The sequence below is a fragment of the Megalobrama amblycephala genome, linkage group LG24 (genome assembly GCF_018812025.1).
Source record: "Megalobrama amblycephala isolate DHTTF-2021 linkage group LG24, ASM1881202v1, whole genome shotgun sequence".
Taxonomy (NCBI): Eukaryota; Metazoa; Chordata; class Actinopteri; order Cypriniformes; family Xenocyprididae; genus Megalobrama; species Megalobrama amblycephala.
In genome coordinates, this window is record NC_063067.1 from 28,241,163 (window position 1) to 28,262,510 (window position 21,348).

General features: G+C 36.5%; 1 protein-coding gene across 14 annotated transcripts in view; it reads right to left on the reverse strand.

Annotated features, from left to right (window-relative positions):
- The window catches only part of LOC125259754 (hemicentin-1-like), an 85,109-nt gene that overhangs the window by 30,239 nt on the left and 33,522 nt on the right, over window positions 1–21,348 (reverse strand). For 12 of the 14 annotated variants that reach the window (XR_007182903.1, XR_007182904.1, XM_048177667.1 and 9 more), the window contains exons 6-11: window positions 5,966–6,256; window positions 5,501–5,755; window positions 4,651–4,941; window positions 4,106–4,360; window positions 3,482–3,772; window positions 2,925–3,179 (exon numbers count right to left, since the gene is read on the reverse strand). Coding sequence is in view for 12 of the 14 variants with exons in the window: in XM_048177667.1 (XP_048033624.1) it covers window positions 2,925–3,179; window positions 3,482–3,772; window positions 4,106–4,360; window positions 4,651–4,941; window positions 5,501–5,755; window positions 5,966–6,256 (1,638 nt within the window). In the remaining 2 variants the exon portion in view is untranslated. Of the gene's footprint in view, window positions 1–2,924; window positions 3,180–3,481; window positions 3,773–4,105; window positions 4,361–4,650; window positions 4,942–5,500; window positions 5,756–5,965; window positions 6,257–13,253; window positions 13,518–14,002; window positions 14,045–14,145; window positions 14,230–14,352; window positions 14,741–21,348 lie in introns of those variants that run through there. The other 2 variants (XM_048177668.1, XM_048177669.1) reach the window with 2 other exon arrangements.

A 21,348-nucleotide genomic window follows, 5' to 3' on the forward strand; every position in this document is an offset into this window, starting at 1 on the left:
GAAGAAATACCACAGGAGGGGCCTGCAACACTCGACCCTGCGACTTGATAATAATCAAGGAGCTTTTGGTGGAGAGATTGCTCCAAGCTCAAACTAGACAAAGCTACTATCAAAGCTCTAGAGAGCAGAGACTTCAGCATAGTGCTTTCCACTTTCTAAATGAGAGAAGTCTAACAACACTCAAGGACAACCACAGGGAAGGCTTTCAACGAAATTATATACTCTAATACCAAGAGGAGTTTCAGCTCAACCTAGGTAAATTGAGGAGGCTGTTAGGCCTGCTACTTGCATTAATAGCCTAATGCAGAAGGTGGGCCCCATCCGGGGATGACTCTCACAATGAGAGGAGGAGTACTAGGATCACTAGCTGCCAGTCTTAAGCTCAAGAGGCTCTCCTAGGAGTAGCCTACTCCGGGCTACTGCATGCTAGGAGGCGGAAAGCTACAGCTGAACCGCCTCTGTCAAAAAATACGTATTCCTGATTACAAGTCTAGGCTGGATATCGGGGCAGCCCAAAAGAAGGGCCAGCACACACGCACTCATGACCTTCCTGGAGCACAATGGAGCAGAGACTTCAGCCTAGCAACTCTAAAGAAAGGAAGCCGGCTCACACAACACCCAGGGGAACTGACCACCTGGAGCTCAATGGAGCAGTGGCTTCAGCAAAATGTACTCTCTAAGTGAGAGGAAACCAACACACTCACCACAGGGAATGTCAAGGTGGCCTTAACAGGCCATTGCTTGAGGACATCAACTACCTGGAGCTCAGTGGAGCAGAGGCTTCAATAAAAAACTCTATAAATGAGAGGAAGCCAACACACTCATCGAGTGATTGTCAAAGTGGCCTTGCAGCAGGCCAATGTCAAAGACATCAACTACCTAGAGCTCAAATGGAGCGGCAGCCTTGAATAGAGACTCTCAAACAAGAGGAAGCCTGCTCACTCATCACAGTGTGATGTCAAGGTGGCCCAGAGAGGCCGACACCTACAGTCATGATCTATCTGGAGCTCGGGGGAGTGGAGGCTTCAGCATATCGTCTTCTACTCTCTCAGCGAGAGGAAACCACTTCACTCAACCTAGGGAAGGTATCAAGGGGGCCTATCAAAGGCCAAACACCTCAAATCATGATATTACCTGGCGCTCAGCAGAACAGTGGCTTCAACAAATGACTCTCTTTAACTAGGGGAAGCCAGCCCACTCAACCCAGAAGGATTATCAGGGCGGCCCCAGAGGGCTGAACACCCGACATATCAACTATCTGAAGCTCAGATGAGTGGCGGCCTAGAAAACTGATTCTCAGATCGAGAGGAGGCCATGCCATTCACTAAAGGTGATATTTCGTTCTTAATGCTACCTGCTATTAAGACTTCACAAAGAGAGGAGGCACATAGTAAGGGTGCCACAATAACCTTCCCTAATAATGGGAGCTCCAGGGCCCCAATTTAAATGGCCCAATACATAAAGTATATATACTTTTGTAATCTAACATATAAGAATAAACATCCCCTTTATTCCTTTCTACAGGGAGCTGAGGTCACTAAATTTATAACGGCTCTCACACAGGGAGAGGTAACCTAAAAGCTCAACCTGAGACTTTAAAGAGCAGAGACCTAAATGTAAAAGTGTCCTGCCATACTCTGCAGTCTGAAAGGATGTGCTCACTAACAAGCACTGTGCCGGATCCACAGATGGGTTCAAAAAGATGGAACAAACACAGCACTGGTCCAGCCTCAGGCCTGGTGTTGGAGCACAGCATAATCTGCCACCGCGTATGTCCTGCCATATACAGACAGGACCAGCTTCATAACACATAAACGCAGATGCAGATAGGAAACACGCAACTAGGGTTGCCAAGGGAAACACTCATAGTGCGAGCAAACAGCCTTAAGGCGAACACACGTGTAAGTAATGTGTGTGATAGATGTAAAGGCTTGCACACAAACCTACACATCGCTCATCTAAACGTATATAGATCACTGTTTACTGATATTGAGGATGCAAGAGACAACGCATCCTTAATCAGCAAAACACTCTCATAACCAAAACCTGTCCTGCTTCCCTCGAGAAGAGACAAACGAGAGTGGAGCTTCCTCAGCGGGAAACGCTCACAATGCGTGCCGACATAACTCTCAAGCACTGGGCATGCATGCTCTAACAAAGACGCTCGAGTCAAGTGTGTTATCAGGTAACTATACATGGATGTGCACACTGATTGAAACGTCTGTATAAACAGTCATTCTTACCTTTGAATAGCGCCTCAAAAAAACAGTCCCTGAAGACGAAAAGAGGATGACTTGTTCTCTAGGCGCTCCTTATGTGCGTTCGGGTCACACTAGTAGTGACGTCATAGGCTGTCGCTGGCCAATGCGATTTGATAGCGTTTCAGACACCAGGCGCCTTCAGGCGGAGGCGTTCCCCAAATGCGTTAAGACGCAGTGCGAGTTCCCTTTTGAAAGGGAACTGCTTTTAGCTAGAAGCCCTGTTTCTTGTTTATGAAATCAAAAAGTCTAAAATACTTTTTTTTATATATTTTAAAATATATTTTGCATTGATCTTGACTTAAATTGTTGAATAAAGTAGTTATTTTTGTTTTGTTTTTGCACACAAAAAGTATTCTCGTCACTTCATAAAATTAAGGGTGAACCACTGTAGTCACATGGACTATTTTAATGATGTCTTTACCTTTCTAGGCCTTGAAAGTGGTAATTAAATTGCTGTCTATGGAGGAGTCTTGGATTTCATTAAAACTATCTTAATTTGTGTTCCAAAGATGAACAAAGGTCTTGCGGCTTTGAAACGACATGAGGGTGAGTAATTAATTACAGAATTTTCATTTTTGGGTAAACTAACCTTTTAAACATTGCAAACTTAATGGTGCACAACAGGCAGATTTTTTTTTCACAGAAATAACTCAAAAGACTTACATTTAACTTGCACTTGTAGACTCTCACTGTCCACTGAGAAGTCTCCTCTCTTTGATTTGCATTGATAGACACCAGCGTCAGAGAGAGATGCTGAGCTGATAGTGAAGGTTGTATTTGTGATCTGAGGTTTTGAATCTTTATACCAGTCATATTTCCATCCATCACCAGGCATGTTACAACCAAGCTGGACTTCTTCCTCAGTGTAGAAGAACTCAAACCACAGATGTTTTATGATATCTGGTTTTGGTGTATTATCTAAGAGTCACAGGGACAGAATTAGTAATAATGCACTCTCTTCAAACAAAAACTGCCTCTTTATAATCCTCACACAAAATGAACTGAATTTCTCACTGAAAATCCTTTTGCACATAGTCAGGAAGCTGTAAGTGCTGACACTAATGTCTTTATAATTCAAAGGTCAGTGCAACAGTAAAGCAGCTAAACCTGTTATATGGAAAGCAAAATCCTCATTGACCTCCTTAAGACACCTGGCTGTCACATCTGAATAGTTTTTGTTCAATTCTGACTTTCAAAATTTTCAGAAATACTGAACTTGCCATAAATATCAAGTTGCAAAGCTTCTGCTTGTCCTGTAGTCACTGGTGTTCTCTTCATATGTTTTCCTCTGCAGGTATACTGTCCTGAATGACTCAATTTTGCTGAGCTGATTGAGAGTGTGTTTCCAGAAAAGGAAATGTCCTCATAAACTGAAAGCTGGGCTCCGTTTTTAAACCATTCATAGCCCCATCCATTTGAACCTCCATCAATTGAACACCTCAGAGTCACTTTTTCACTTGGGTAAAATGTTTTCCATTCAGACTCTATTGACAGTTTTGGTTGAGGCGGCTCTGCACAGAAAAATAAATAAGTAAATAAAACAGTAATGAACAAAAGTGGAAAAGTGAATGAAAAATATTAAGCCCAGTTTCTTGGAAATCAAATCATTTAGTTTGATATCCAAGTAAATAAAGTTAGTAAAATACTTATTTAGTAAGTACTTATTTAACTCTCTTAATTCTAAGTTGTTTCATTTACACATGTGGTGGATGCTTCCAAAGCCACTTACGACTTGTGCAGTTTATGCATTTCCTAGGATCTTTCTGAGGTATTGTAAACTGAATGCACAATGAGAAGAATATTCCACAATAGAAATTACATAAAGAGGTAAATTATGGACTCACCTTCAACTCGCACTTGTAGAGTCTCACTGTCCACTGAGAAGTCTCCTCTCTTTGCTTTGCAGTGATAGACACCAGTGTTAGAGAGAGATGCTGAGCTGATAGTGAAGGTTGGATCTGTGATCAAGGTTTCTGAGTCTTTATACCAGTCATACTTCCATCCATCACCAGTCATGTTACAACCAAGCTGGACTTCCTCCTCAGTGTAGAAGGGCTCAAACCACACATCTTTTCTGATGTCTGGTTTTGGTGTGTCACCTAGAAGTAAGTAAAATTAGAAATAATGACCACCTTCAAACAATAAATGCTTTGTGTTGCATATGCTTGTTATTTTTCATAATCCAAGACTAAATGAACTGACTCATGCTGCTAATAGTGTCTGGCCAAAGTCAAAAGAGTAGACAGGAAACTGCAAATATTCACATGAATCACTGTACACTGATACAGGCCAATGCAAATTAAAAAAACAGCTTCTTCATTGAACTTGTTTGGGTGCCTGTTAATTTCATTCATATATATTAATCATAGAATATAACAAGTAGTCTAACCATAAATATGAAGTTGCAAAGCTTCTGCTTGTCCTGTAGTCACTGGTGTCCTCTTCAGATGTTTTCCTCTGCAGGTATACTGTCCTGAATGAATCGTTTTTGCTGAGCTGATTGAGAGTGTGTCTCCAGAAAAGGAAATGTCTGTGTCAACTGAAAGCTGAGCGCTATTTCTAAACCATTCATAGCCCCATTCATTTGAACCTCCATTAATTGAACACTTCAGAGTCACTTTTTCAGTTGGGTAAAATGTTTTCCATTCAGACTCTATTGAGAGTTTTGTTTGAGGTGGGTCTGCACAGGAAAAATAAAAAAATAAAATAAATAAAACAGTAGTGAACAATTGATGTTGAAGAGTGAATGAAAACTACTTTGAGCTAGAAGCCCTGTTTCCTGGTTATGAAATCAAACATTCTATAATACTTTTACTTTTATTTTTATTTATTTTTTATTTTAAATATATTTTGCAGTGATCTTGACTGAAATTGTTAAATAAAGTAGTTATTTTTGTTCTGTTTTTGCACGCACAAAGTATTCTCGTTGCTTCATAAAATTAAGGTTGAACCACTGTAGTCACATGGACTATTTTAATGATGTCTTTACCTTTCTGGGCCTTGAAAGTGGTAATTAAATTGCTGTCTATGGAGGAGTCTTGGATTTCATTAAAACTATCTTAATTTGTGTTCCAAAGATGAACAAAGGTCTTGCGGCTTTGAAACAACATGAGGGTGAGTAATTAATTACAGAATTTTCATTTTTGGGTGAACTAAGCCTTTAAACATTGCAAACTCAATGGTGCACAATAGGCAGAATTTTTTTTTTTTTTCACACAGAAATTACTCAACAGACTTACGTTTAACTTGCACTTGTAGAGTCTCACTGTCCACTGAGAAGTCTCCTCTCTTTGCTTTGCAGTGATAGACACCAGTGTTAGAGAGAGATGCTGAACTGATAGTGAAGGTTGGATTTGTGATCAAGGTTTTTGAGTCTTTATACCAGTCATACTCCCAACCATCACCAGGCATGTTACAACCAAGCTGGACTTCTTCCTCAGTGTAGAAGAACTCAAACCACTGATGTTTTGTGATGTCTGGTTTTGGTGTGTTATCTAAGAATCACAGGATAGAATTAGTAATAATGCACTCTCTTCAAACAATAACTGCCTTGAGTTCCATATGCTTGTAATTTTCTGTAATCTGAGACTAAATTAACTGAAACTAAACTGCTAATAGTGTCTGGCTTCTTCCATTAATGCTTTTTAAGTGCCTGTCAATTTCATTCATATCTACTAATCTTAGAATATCATAAGAAGTTTTACCATAAATATGTAGTTTCAAAGCTTCTGTTTGTCTTGTTGTCACTGTTGTTCTCTTCAGATGTTTTCCTCTGCAGGTATACTGTCCTGAATGACTCGCTTTTGCTGAGCTGATTGAGAGAGTGTCTCCAGAAAAGGAAATGTCCTCATAACCTGAAAGCTGAGCTCCGTTTTTAAACAATTCATAACCCCATTCATTTATATCTTCATCAATCGAACACTTCAGAGTCACTTTTTCAGTTGGGTAAAATGTTTTCCATTCAGACTCTATTGACAGTTTTGGTTCAGGTGGTTCTGCACAGAAACACACCATAATAATAATGTAACATACTGTAGACTGTTGGCTGTGATCCTTTGTAACTATAAAAATAATTTATAATTATTTTATAATTATAACAATAATTTAAAGACTAAAAATATTATATTTACACTGGTTTTATTTATGACTTCAATGAAAACACCAATAAGCTTTTGCTTAAATTGAGGCTGGCACAATACCAAAACTAAATAAAAAATGTACAGTGTTGAAATTCTAAGATAATTATGAGAAAAAAAAAATTCCAAGAGCTGTGTTCTGAAATGAGACATTTCTAAAATGGTTATATTTTACAATTAACAGATTGCACAGCAAAATCCCCAGAGTTAAATCAACTCTGCTCAGAGTACATTTGATTCCTCTCTAAATAGTGTTAAAGTAACACTGAAGCAGAGTTAAATTTAATGAAATAATTAAGCGATTAGTTAAGTGATGATTGAGCATTAGTGATGAACACCTGCTTTTAACAATCAGAATCACTGAAGAAAAGAGAAACACAAGAACTACAACTGACTTCACAGCCTTAGATGAAATCAACCGAAGATAAAATACATTAAATCTCTCAATATCTAATTAAACAACTCCACAAACAACATTACCAGCTTCACTTATTACTAACCAGTAGGGGTGTGACGAGATCTCGTGTCACGAGATCTCGTGAGACTAAAATGTGACGAGATCTCTCGTCGAGGCGAAAAGTAGTCTCGTGATATTGCCATGACAGAGTGGTTAGGATGATTAGGAAAGAATATGCCACCGCTACGTTTACATTACGCCTCCACTGTTGTTTTGCTTTGTATTTAAATAAAAAACATTTAATTCAGTTGGATAACAGTCGCCGCCGCTCAATATTCACAGAGTACGCGTAATCGCGAAAGCGAAAGTAAACGCAAGGAAGCATTCAAGCGCGATGTTAGTACCCCGCATTTTGAAAGCGGCTCCCTGATGAATACAGATATCTTTCAATATGAAAGCTATTTTAGGCTGGGCAGAGTAGTTGTAACCATCTATTAGCTCTGTATCACAAAAAAATTTGGTCTTATTTGCACTTTGAATATCGATTATGGTTGCACTTATTGTAAAGTGTTACCATAAAAATGAATAACAGTTTTCTCTTAATCTTATTAAGCACAAACAATAAGGTTTCATTTGTTAACATTAGTTAATGCACTGTGAACTATCATGAACTAACAATGAATGACTATTTTTATTAACTAACATAAACAAAGATTAATAAATACTGTAGCAAATATATTGCTCATTGTTAGTTGATGTTGGTCAATACATTAATGTTAATAAATGAGACCTTATTGTAAAGTGTTACCATTTTTATTTATACTGTTTTTATTTCTATGATAAATTTGTGGAAAGGAGTTCAGTTAGGAGGTCAAAAGTTGTAGAAGCTCATAAATCATGTACAGCAAGGCCTGAAGGGACTGAAATCATACAGGAGAGAAATCAATCAGTTGAGTTAGTGGCAAAACCTTTTACAGTACTTGAGTATTGTTATCTTTTACTGCATATGATAATTCACACTCAGAAAGTAGAACTGAAATGACATTCATTACAAGATGATTAGTTAAAACATTTCAAATACACCTGCAGAATATTTTTTCTAGTCATGTATTTCGCCATTGAGGATTTCCTAAAAATAGTGTGTAAAAATTTTGTCTCGTCTTGTGAACTCAATCTCGAGTCTCGTCTCGTGATCTACCTGTCTCGTCACACCCCTACTAACCAGACTTTATTTTCACACGTCTACAGAAGTCCTTATTGAGATTTAACAGAGGTTTGGATGATGTTTTATTTGTCAAGAAAAGAAAAGAAAAGAAAAGAAAAGAAAAGAAAAGAAAAGAAAAAAGAAAAGAAAATGATGCCACCATCATGGCATCCTGTTGAGCAGAACTGATTTAACTCTGGGGATTTTGCCATGTATGATTTAGTCATGACATGCTAGTTTTACCAACACTGATAACAGATTTTACTTCTGACAAAACTTACTATGAACCTTTAATGAATGTGTTTTGCTTTTTTTCAGTTGTTATAAAACACAAATATCCAGCACAACTACTTAATCAGTGAATTTCAGCATAAAAATAAAAAAGTCAGTGCTCACACATATACCCTCTTAGGTAACACATTATAATAACTGCACACTATGAAGCATTACTTAAGCATTGGTAAATAGTCAATTCATAATTTATAAAACATTAATAGACATTAGTAAGCTGTTTATAAATACAGCTATAAATGCTTTGTTCTTGATTTATAAGCATTTCTATAATGTGTTTAATAATTTTATTTTCATACTTTATTAATGATCAATTTATCATTTCTAAATTATGTTTTACATTATTTACAAACCAGTTATTTAGGAGTTGTCAGTGGTTCACAAGATCATTTAGAAAGTGTAAGTATATGATTAATAAACTATTTAAATGTACATTTATGCATATTATTTAGATGTATAGTAATAGTTACTCAGTGAGTTAATAAATGCTTTATTAACACATTTTCCTACTGTAATTTAAGATTAATTCAGGTAGTTATAAAACATTTAGTAGAACACCTCTTTTCAGCATTAGTTAATCTTTGTTAACGTTAACTCACGCATATATTAATGCATCTATTTATGTTAACTGTGCAATTAGTTAACATTAGCTAATGTATTAGTTAACATTAACTAACCATGAACAACACCTCTGTTTAGCATTAATTAATCTTTGTTAAGGTTAACTCAGGGGTATATTAATGCATCTATTCATGTTAACAGCGCAATTAGTTAACATTAGTTAATGCATTAGTTAATCTTTGTTAAGTGTTAACTCACGCATATATTAATGCATCTATTCATGTTAACAGTGCAAGTAGTTAACATTAGTTAATGCATTAACATGACCTAATCATGAACAATGCCTGTAAATAGCCTTAATGTTTTAAGGTTAACTTACTGACACACTAAGAGTGAACATTTCTAACTCACCATCTTAGGTTAAAAAAAAAAAAAAAAAAAAGGTAAAAATGCCATTGTGTACCTCATCAGTATTATTTATTAATAAGGCATTGATTTGAGCTGTAAACATAATTCTGAAGTGAAAACCATCTGAACATTAACAGATATGTTGTTCATGTTTATATGCACTTTACTATCATTATTTACATTCAACAAAGCATTTATTAATGGAATTTGTGAACCTTATTGTAAAGTGTACACTATTTCAACATTAACTGATGTGTTACTAACATTTGTAGACCCTTTATTAACATGACTTACCATTAACAAAGCATTTAAATGAAAAAAAAAAGTTCTATAATTGTTTAACAATTTTGTAATATTTAGTTTGTTTGCTGTGCGACACAGAAGGCGTCTCCAGACAGTTTCCAGACTGTCCTCCAAAAAAAACCCTAGCTGGAATTAAAATAATGAGTGTCGTGTTATGTCTGTTGTCATGAAATGACGTATGACTGTCGTTACCAACCAAAATGCGTGTTCATTTAAATGCAATTTGTGGACTTTTTTACACCATTTGTCCTATTTCTATTTAGCAAATCTTTGCCTGTTTGACCACGAGTTCTTCTAATAAAAGCTTGCAGATGGATCTTGCCATGAGTCCCGCTTCGTTACAGTATGGACTGAATTTATGGTTCTGACCCTTTACCTGGCTGTGACTACGATTTTGGATTGCCCTTATTAAAGCTGCACTTGGATCTTATCATCAAGTCTCAGCGCATTCGTGACAATATGTTTGTAAGGAACAGATCCAGATTTAGCCCTGCATCCGGTGATCTCAGCAGCGACCGTCACAGTCAAAGCCCGGGCTCATTATGATTCAAATTTGAAAGTTGCGCCTTCGAGAACCTTTATGGCATGGTTTACGGCACTCGTATCGAACGCTCATTGGATCTCACCTGCTTCGTCACAGATTGCGACATGCCGTTTTCAGTGGATTGAAATTTGAAATGAGTGCCCGCCTTTACGGAGAGAAGCTGATTTCATATTCTCATGGATTAATAAGTTAAATTCTGCTCTGTACCCTATAAAATAAACTATAGGACTGTGACTGCAACTCATCATCATTTGAACTACTTTTGGTACCACTTTTGACATTTTCACAAAAAAATAAATTATTGTGATTACGCTTGTTTGTCTGTTATTCTTTTATTTATAACAGTATAGTTTTAAGAAATGGTTATGGGTAGGTTTAGGGGTAGGTGTAGGATTAGTGGCTCAAAATATTGTTTTAATGTTATATTTTTAATAAAATTGTCATTTTCTTATATATTTATGTTTATTATGTTTTATTATTTTAACATTCTGTATAAAATAAAAGTTTAGATTGATGAATGGCTTTCACTCATTTAAGGTTCAGTAAAATCAATAAGGTTCACAAATTCCATTAAAAAATGTTTTGTTGAATGTAAGTAATGATAGTAAAGTGCATATAAACATGAACAACATATCTGTTAATGTTCAGATGGTTTTCACTTTGGAATTATGTTTACAGCCCAAATCAATGCCTTATTAATAAATAATGCTAATAAGGTACACAATGGCATTTTTACCTTTAGATGGTAAGATAGAAATGTTCACCCTTAATGTGTCAACTGTTACATAAACTAATGTAAATATGTACAGTAAGTTAACCTTAAAACATTAAGGCTATTTGTAGGCATTGTTCATGATTAGTTCATGTTATCTAATGCATTAACTAATGTTAACTGTTAACGTGAATGGATCAGCGTCATCTCACGGCCAATTCGTATGTATTTTATGAGGTGGCTAATGAGTGAGGTCGTACAAGTTTGTACGATTTGTCTAAAGGCAGGAACACACCAAGCCGACGGTCGGCCGTCGGGCAGTTTTTCTTCGTCGGCCGACTAAGTTTTCTCAGTGTGTTCCGCACCGTCGGCTGAAGTTGGTCCTCGTCGGCCTTTTTTCGGCCGATTCGAAATGTTGAATTGCCGTTGGAGCTCGTCGGTCCGTCAGGCCATCTGATCATTCTGAATGGCTGCTCAGCTACTGCCGCCTGCTGTTTGGGAAAGGCATTTCATCTCACGCAGGCGCAGAACTGACGTGCTGCTTGGCCGTCGGCTGTTTAGCGTCGGTTTGGTGTGGCAGGGCAACTTTGGACACAGACGCTGCCGACGTGAGCCAACCCCACAGTATGCTTTCGTCTCCACTAGTTCGTCGGCGTCGGCTTGGTGTGTTCTGGCCTTAAACCCCAGTGACGGGTAGGTTTAGGGGCAGGGTTTGGAGTAGGTCATTCATATATGAATTTGTCAACTCATAAAATACGTACAAATTAGCAAAAAACATATTGATTCGTACTAGTGAGTTTGTATGAATTCATACGAATTAGCTACCTCATAAAATACGTACAAATTGCTGTGAGATTAGGTTGGAAAAGATGCGTTAATATACAGTGGCATGAAAAAGTATGTGAACCACTTGCAGAATCTGTGAAAATGTGAATAATTTTAATAAAATAAGTGAGATCATACAAAATGCATGTTATTTTTTATTTAGTACTGTCCTAAGTAAGATATTTTACATAAAAGATGTTTGCGTTTAGTTCACGAGACAAAACAATAGCTGAATTTATTAAAATGGCCCCATTCAAAATTTTGTGAACCACTGAATCTCAATACTGTGTGTGGTTACCTGGATGATCCACAACTGTTTTTTTTTTGTTTTGTGATGGTTGTTCATGAGTCTCTTGTTTGTCCTGAGCAGTTAAACTGAGCTCTGTTCTTCAGAAAAATCCTCCAGGTCCTGCAGATTCTTCAGTTTTCAAGGATTTTTTGTATATTTGAACCCTTTCCAGCAGTGACTGTATGATTTTGAGATCCATCTTTTCACACTGAGGACAATTGAGGGACTATCAAAAAAGGTTAAAACATTCACTGATGCTCCAGAAGGAAACAAGACGCATTAAGAGCCGAGGGGTGAAAACTTTTGAATTTAAATATCAAGGTAAATTGTACTTAATGTTTCTTCCGGGAAACATGCAAGTATCTTCTGTTGCTTCCGAAGGGCAGTACTAAATGAAAAACAATGATATCTAAATATAATAAGAAAAATTGTGACATCTTCAACCTGTTCAAAAGTTTTCACCCCCCAGCTCTTAATGAATCGTGTTTTCTTCTGGAGCATCAGTGAATGTTTGAACCTTTTTTAATAGTTGTGTTTGAGTCCCTCAATTGTCCTCAGTGTGAAAAGACGGATCTCAAAATCATTCAGTCACTGCTGGAAAGGGTTAAAATATGCAAAAATGTTTGAAAACTGAAATTTCTGCAAGACCTGGAGGTTTTTTCTGAAGAACAGAGCTCAGTTTAACTGCTCAGAACAAACAAGAGACTCATGAACAACCATCACAAAACATAAAAACCGTCATAGATCATCCAGGTAACCACACACAGTATTGGGAATCAATGGTTCACAAACTTTTGAATGGGGTTATTTTAATAAATTCAACTATTGTTTTGTCTTGTGAACTAAATGTAAACATCTTTTATGTAAAATATCTTACTCAGGACAGTACTAAATAAAAAATAACATGCATTTTGTATGATCTCACTTATTTTATTAAAATTATTCACATTTTCACAGATTCTGCAAGTGGTTCACATACTTTTTCATGCCACTGTATGTGTGAGTTAACGTTAACAAACATTAACTAATGCTAAACAGAGGTGTTGTTCATGGTTAATGTTAACAAATGCATTAACTAATGTTAACTATTACAACCTTACTGTAAAGTGTTGCCGATATGCTAATAAATCAAGAACAAAGCATTTATTGCTGTATTTATAAACTGTTTATTAATGCCTATTAATGCTTTATAAATGATGAATTGACTATTTACTAATTCTTTACTAATGCTTCATAGAGTGCAGTTATTATAAAGTGTTATCACATCTTATTATAAAAATATTATTACTGAACATATATTTTATATTATGATATCCTCTAACCTTGTAGAGTTAAAGTGTACCCATCACTTTTTTCAGACTCAGAAGCTCCATTTTTTGCCTTGCATTTATAATTTCCACCATCTTTCACATCGATGCTGGACCAATGGTGAGGTTCTAGGTCAGTAGAGTCCTTGTACCAGTCATATTGTAATTCAGATGCTCCTCCACGGACCACACAGTGCAGAGTGACCACCTCTGTGCTGTACAGCACCTTGTGAGTTGGATTCCGAGTTATCTTGGGCTTAGGAATTTGAATTTTCGGGTCTAGGGGAAGAATATTCTTTAGGTTACAGTGACTAAGGTAACACTCTAGTATAGGGAACATGTATTCACAATTAATTATGAATTTTCCCTCAATAAACTCATAATTTACTGCTTATTAATAGTTAGTAAGTTAGTTATTAAGTTTAGGTATTGGATAGGATTGAGAATTTAGAATAAGGTCATGCAGAATAAGGCAGTGATGTGTGGTTAATAATTACTAATAAACAGCCAATATTCTAGCAATATGCATACTAATAAGCAACTAGTTAAAAGACCTTGAAATAAAGTGTCGCCATGACTAAATATCAACACTTTTTTAAATACAGTGGTGTAAAAATAAAGCAGTCAAATAAAATAGAATGAAAAAAGTTCACATAACCAGAAACCACCTATAGTATATATATATATATATATATATATATATATATATATATATATATATATATATATATATATATATATAAATAAAAATAAATGAATCTTACATTCACTGCTTTCTTGAGATGTTACTTGCACACAGACGACCACTATAATTTAGAATAGATTCAGCAAAAAGCTGGATTACAGTATAGTGATTTGCTAGTTTTATTGGTGTCAAATATAATTAATATTAATAAAGGCACCCTACCTGTCAAAAAGAAGATTTTAAATGTTTCCATTTGCAGCTGCAGTGAAAGTAGAGCCTCAGTAAACATGGATCTTGCGTGAGTCTCTGCAACAATACAAGCTTCCTGTTATAGCCACTGACAGGAAATCATTCAAAACGGTATCAACAAAAATCAGAACAAACGTTTCTAGCTGTGAAATATTTTTAGTTTGAATCGAAGGAACCTACCTTATAATGTGTACACAACAACAATAGAGGGGAAGGACTTGAGGAAAGATTAAAAAATATGTTACTTTAAAGAATTATGTTACTTGGGTAAACAGTACAATGTATTTGAAACATTAATGATGGACTGAAGTGTACTGAATGCACTTTCAGCACATTTACACAAAAAGACAATCTGACAATATGTCTAGTATAGCATCATTCTTCAGTTTTAAACCAAAAAAATAAATCTTGCAGTTTAAAACAGTTAAAGGTGGGAAGTAATTCTTCTGTCTAAATCACATTCAGCTCAGCCTCCTGATTTTATCATATGGTGAACCAACATCCTGTAAGCAGATGATTTAACAATTCAGCTATAGGTGGGGCTGCAACAAACTCAAATAATTTTCTCAAAAAAAAAAAAAAAAAGGCAATGATGTCAATAACAGTTGCTAATTTATACTAAGATACTAAGAGGTTGGTTGATATTTGAAAACCCTAATTTATACTAAGATACTAAGAGGTTGGTTGATATTTGAAAACCCAGTGGCTGATGGAAACAACAGTAGTTTGCTGTAATATATATATAATACTGTAACCCAGGTTTTTGCTGAATCTATTCTAAATTATAGTGATCGTTTGTGTGCAAGTAACATCTCAAGAAAGCAGTGAACATAAGATTAATTTATTTCTATATATAATTAATTAATTAATTAATCGCAAATTTATTGTACATCAAATTTTGCTGAGAAATTACCCCCAAAAGATAACTTAAAGTTTAAATTTGTGTAAAGCAAGCATCAAATATACATTACAAAATGTAGATTCAGAAAGGAATATTTTATTTGTTTCAACATAAAATTTATTACACAAACTTTTGGATCATGAGGTTGATTAAATGATGACTGAATTTTAATTTTGGGAATATAGGATTAGGATTCAGATATAAAGGATTAGGACATATATATATATATATATTTTTTTTTTTTTTTTTTTTTTTTTATCAATATGGAAATATGAAACTAAAAAAGTAAACATATGGTCAACTGATTTTTTAATAAATCATTTTCTTAGAGAAGTTAATTTACCAAAGGCTACTGTAATAATCAGCCAAATCGGTTGAGTTACAAGATTTAAAATAGGGTCAGATTTTAAGTCCCAATCTGAGTGTCCACCAGTGTAAATAAAGGTCCAGGGTAGTGATAATCCAAAAGTTTGCAATAGATTCTGGAAAGGTAAATCCACAGGTAGGAAACTCCACAATCCAGATGGGTTGTGGCTGTTAGTGACTGACTGACTTTGTTACTACTCTGTTTGCCATGCTGCTCTCTTTATACAGATGCAGTTTCTGGTTCCTGTCATGTGACTGGTCACATGACAGGCCAACCATTCATTTCTTAAAGACATACACATGCTTAAAATGGTAAGATGAATAAAATGGACTAAAAAAAACATGTAAAGCAATTAAAATAAAATCATTGTAATAAATAGAGCTGTAAAACATGTCTTTTATGCTTTTCACTTTTTTGGATATATATTACTTATTTTGGATATTATATCTAGCGCAGTGTTAGTTCAGTCAGGCCACGTAGGCATAGTGCTGCGACCAGTTGATGTGGTCAGCTGTCAAATCGCTCCAATCACTACCATTCTCCTATTAGACATGGGACATATATACGTGGCATTACTGCTTGGTAAGTATGCTCAAACTACTCGCAACCCTCCCTCCCTACTCACTATAAGCATGAGTACTGTGCACCTTCTGGTTGTCGTCTTCTTTTGTTTTAGATCACTAAGGCTTTCAAGTCCCAGCTGGCATGGACCTCACTGCTGAGAGACACTCATCCTCATAACCAAGTATAGACACAGTACAGTATAGACGTCCCACTGCCATATCTACACAATTACCATGTTCGCATTTAAAGACATTACTAAGTGTCTTAATTGTCCAAGCTGATGGTTCCGCGGGGTTAATGTTAAAGCTCTTGTATATTCATTTTGTTCAATGTTCAATTTTGGAGCAAGATTCCCCATAAGGAACCATACCGCCAGGCCTGGACTGGTAATCTGGCATACCGGGCAAATGCCCGGTGGGCCGACGCACTTGGGGGCGGGCCGCGATATGATATGATTTTTTTTTTTTTTAATAAACATAAAATTGGCCAACGACCGGCCCATAAAGCAGGGACAGCGGCCCATTGGTTCATTTTCCATAATGACACTGGGCTGGCCCAATCACATCTCTTAACAGACTCCACCCCGTCCCCTGTGTTTCGTGTGTCAGATGCATGTTCAGATGCAGTGGCTCAGAGCCAAAACATCTGTGGATTAGGAGGATGGAGAAACAAAAGCGCAAGTGCAAGGGGGGTGCGGAGAAGTTGCGGGCAAAAAAAAAATATATATATATATAAAATTAGAGGTTGATGCCTCAACGTGCAAAAATTACTGACATGTTTAGTACGGTTACAGTAGCTTCAGTTTACAGTAGCCTACCTGACGACGTGCAAGAACATAGAAGAACATGGAGGAGACACCTGTCAGGCAGAGGAGCAGCAGGTGTTTGACAGTGAAACCAATGAGGGACAGAGTAAGCAGGAGAGTATAATATAAGCGGTAAGCAGGGTAGTTGAAAATGATGCCATTTGAAATGATGCCATTTGATTTTTTCATAAAACAAAAAAAAAACAAAAAACAAAAAAATCAGGTTATTATTTTAATGTAGCCTAATATTACTGATGATGTGTTTATTTCACAACGAGACTATAGGTGTCTATTTATAGCCGATAGTCGTGATGATGGTCTACTAGATCTCACTTTTCAGCTATAAAAAGTTATGTTTTGTAGCTCTTGTACCCCATTACTCTGGTATGAACACTTGGTTGTTTATGACAAGTGAATAACATGTATATCATTTTATTAGGACGTTTTTTGCGAGTAATTTGGTAGTATAGTTTTCTTTTTCATTGTTTTTAATGGGGAGTATCTAAACAATATAAGAGGTAAATGTTTGACACTTAAAGAGGGGTTTGTGCTCTTTAAAACAAAGTATATTTGTAATTGTAAATTATAGTTTTTCTTCTGTCTGTTTCGTTGAAAAAAATATTTCTTTATAGAATTATCAGTATTCTACATCCATGTTCTAAGGGTTAACTAGCTTTTATAACATGGAGCACATTGTCCATCAAGATTATAATGCAAAGTTAAACACTTAAAATAAGAATTTTTTTCTGATCTTTGCTGTCCATTGGTGTGTAGGCCCTACTCCACTGCCACTTTTGATCACCAGGGAGTCAGTCAAGAGAGAGTGAGTACACTGGTCCACTTGCACTTACTACTCAGCTTTGTAGGGGCTTTGGGGAATGGAACAGGTATGCATATTTACAGGGACTGCAAGGATGGTGTACTGGTGGGTGGTGTCCGACCGATTGTGGTGGGCCGGTCTGAGCAAAAATGCCAGGGCCATTTTTTTTGTCCCAGTCCAGCCCTGCATACCGCCAAAGATAATTGTGTTCAATAAACTCAAGTAACTTGCCAAAGTGGTCCTGTCTGAAATATATTTTGGATATATATATTACTCCTGATCGAGTGCTGCTGTCTGCCTAGCTGCTGAGTGGTTTGCCTTTGTAGCTCTGTGTAGCTTTGTTTTGAATCTCTATTTACTGTCATTCCTTGTTGTTAATATTGCTAAATATAACTTACTCTTCACCATATGTCTGATACTGTCTAATATTGCCTATCACATTAAATCGTTATCACAAAGCGTTAGCATTTCATTTAGCATTTAACATTTTGTCATCCCTGCTCACCATCTTTTTTTCTCTCGCACGTATATTTTTTCTACGAGTCCATCAAACAACTGTGGTAACCCGGAATCAGTCAGCAAACACGGTGAGTCATGTCATTTTCTCCTGTTATCGTCGCTGCCCTGCCACATGTTTAGCATAGCCTTCTCTCTCAGCTATGTTCGTTTCCAGTTGTAGAGCCCCTGCATCAAGGCAACTGGGTGACTGTGAGACGGAATAGTCACGGGACAAAACAACTCTGTTTTGTTCCAATTAGAAATTCAAACAGGTTCTCTCCACTCAGTGACGCACCCACTGAAATGCCCTAGTTATTGATGATTCTATTACATGGAATGTGAAAATAAAGACACCAGCCACCATAGTCACATGTATGTCTGGAGCCAGAGCAACTGACATCAAAGTTAATTTAAAACTGCTGGCTAATGCTAATCATTAATTCTCTAAGATTAGTACTCACCCGCGGGTAACTGAATATTAGATCCCTTTTGTAAGGGAATTCTACAGTTAAAGACCCAAAAGACCAGATATGATGAATGAAGACCCGGAGTCAGAGTTTTAAAAAAAAATAAATTGAAGGAAATTTTACTGAAGGATATTTTGCAGTTTTATCTGCAGAAGCCAGCTTCAAGTCTCACAAGGAGTTTGTAGGCCGCTCTGCGTACATTCACATTTCCACAGCAATTATACTCTAACAGAGTCTACTAACTATGTCATTACTTCAGGTTAAATGATTCTGATTGGCTAAGAAAAATAGACAAAATTAGTAATCTTCCACACATGGACTGATAGACAGACGCGTATCTCCATCCATCACGATTCTGACCCTCGGACCCTGCATTTAGGTACATGGTGTCCTTCTAGATCATGACAAGGAGTATGCAGGTCTCAAGCAGAGTGCAAGTTGTCCACCAGCACCCATAAAGGACCTGCACAAAACATTTAGCGCACATGCAAAGATACACATGATTCACAGCTTCTTCAAGGTGGAAGTTGGCCCAGGCTTTAACTATAAAAAGGAAAGATTCCCAAAACATACCGATAAGTTGTACTTTTCTCTCAGTGAGAGGTACAGACATTATTCATCATTATTTTCTTGTGTTTGAAGAAAAAAAAGGAAAATAAATGCTTTAACATAAGTTGAAGAAGTCATTCAAATAATTTAATATTTAGAAGGATAAATGTTGATTAATAACTTGATTATAAATCACTCTCCCTTAAAGGACTTATCTACAACAGAATATTCTACAGAACACTTAGTGCATTATTGAACATCAGACCTTACACATAGTTGTCTATTACAAAACAAGTATTTATTCTCTGGAAGCCAGGCTAAACAAGTCACTTCTCAGATGCTAAATACAGACATTGCCTGTAATCAGAAGCACCAGGATATATACACTGGTTTTTAGGAAGCTATGATTTCCAATTCATTATATAATACAAGAACAGAGTTTGTAAATCCACTGCTTTCACTACACCCCTTATAGATCATTTTTAGGATTCAAAACAATTGTAGTCTAACTAAAAATAAACACTGAAAAAACATCCATGATAATCCATCTAAGCACTTTAAGTCTCTAGAAAAAGCATCCTTCAGTTTACAGTCGACAGACATATAGCATGTACCATCTTAATTTGCAAAACATCTTTTCAATTTTTTTTTAAAATTATTTTAAGAATAGAAATAGAAGAAAACATTCACAGAATTATTTCAATCATTATTTCCAATAAAACAGAATCGTTTCTAACTTTTACATAATAACCCTTTTGTTAAGCTTTCTTTGTACAACAGATCCATTTACAGTGATTATAGCCCACAAAAAAGAACATACATGAACATAAACATGAACTTCTTAATGTTAAAAACATTTTGTTAAAAGCATTTCATCAAAATGACATAAGCATCAAAACATATAAATTCAATACTAATAGCAACAACTTTTTTTGTTTGTCTTACATTTTATATATTTGTATCATGACATCACTGTTAATCATACTTTTACAGTACTTAGACAATGTGTATTTTGGATTATATTTATTAAATACTGCACTTGGGTTCAAAACTATGCTCGCCTCCAGTGGACTCCCCCTTCCGTTACAACCACATAAATATATACACGCATAAAATAACGAAATATTTATATAAACAAAATCCCGTTAAAATAACAAATACAAATGTAGACATAAATAATAATAAACACATAATAATAATGCCACATTTCCATTATTCCACTTATTATCAAGACAATGGATGAGCCAACTTCCGGTTGCTTCGTGCCGAAGTGCCCACACACAGCGGACCTGGCACTATTTATCCAGGCCTCTGGGGGGCGCTCGGGTTTGGCTGGCCGATGGTGGAGAAGCAACACAAAAGTCCGGCAACACAGACGCTGACAAACACTGAACACAGGTATGTATTAACATGATAACATGACAAAACATAGAAATGAAAGACATCTCAGTTATGTATGTGTGTTGTTATGCGCAGCATGGATTCTAATGGGGATGGAAATGGAGTGGATATGTTTGCGTGTATGAAGACCAGCGTGCTAATGGCATGCGTGTGCACCCACATCGCCTCAGCAGGGAACGGAGGACGGACGAGGTAAGATGGGGTGTGTGTGTGCGCTGCACTAACCAACAGGGACAGGGACAGGTTCGGCATGTTCCTGGGTCAACATTTTTGTTGATCCTGGAACAACATTCAAATCAACCAATCAGATTTCAGGGACAAGTTTACAGATTATGTCAAGTTTAGGCTTAAAATCATGAATTGGTGCTTCTACATCAGTGTTATTCATCTATCATTTCCCTCTGATTTTTGGGATAACTTTTGGGTAGGGTTAGATTTAAGGGTAGGAATAGGGTTAAGATTAAATTTTCAGACTAGAATGTTGTTTCAGGATCAACAAAATATGTTGACCCCGGAACGCATCTAACTCAGCAATATTAGGACATGCGGGACAGGTCACTCTGTCACATCACCTCCCCCCTCTCCAGGCTGCGAACAGACCAGATTTCAGGACAGGTAGTCTGCATTTTTGTTTTGAGGTCCAGGTCAATGTCTGATCTTAACCTGGTAGGGTTGCAGGGAGAGGTACCACCTAGTCACCCGAGAGTTGTGGTCCTTCATGGTGTGGATCATATAACAAAACCTTTTGTCCAGGTTGCAGTTCGCGGGATCTGGCATGTTGGTCGTACCATGTCTTCTGTGCCC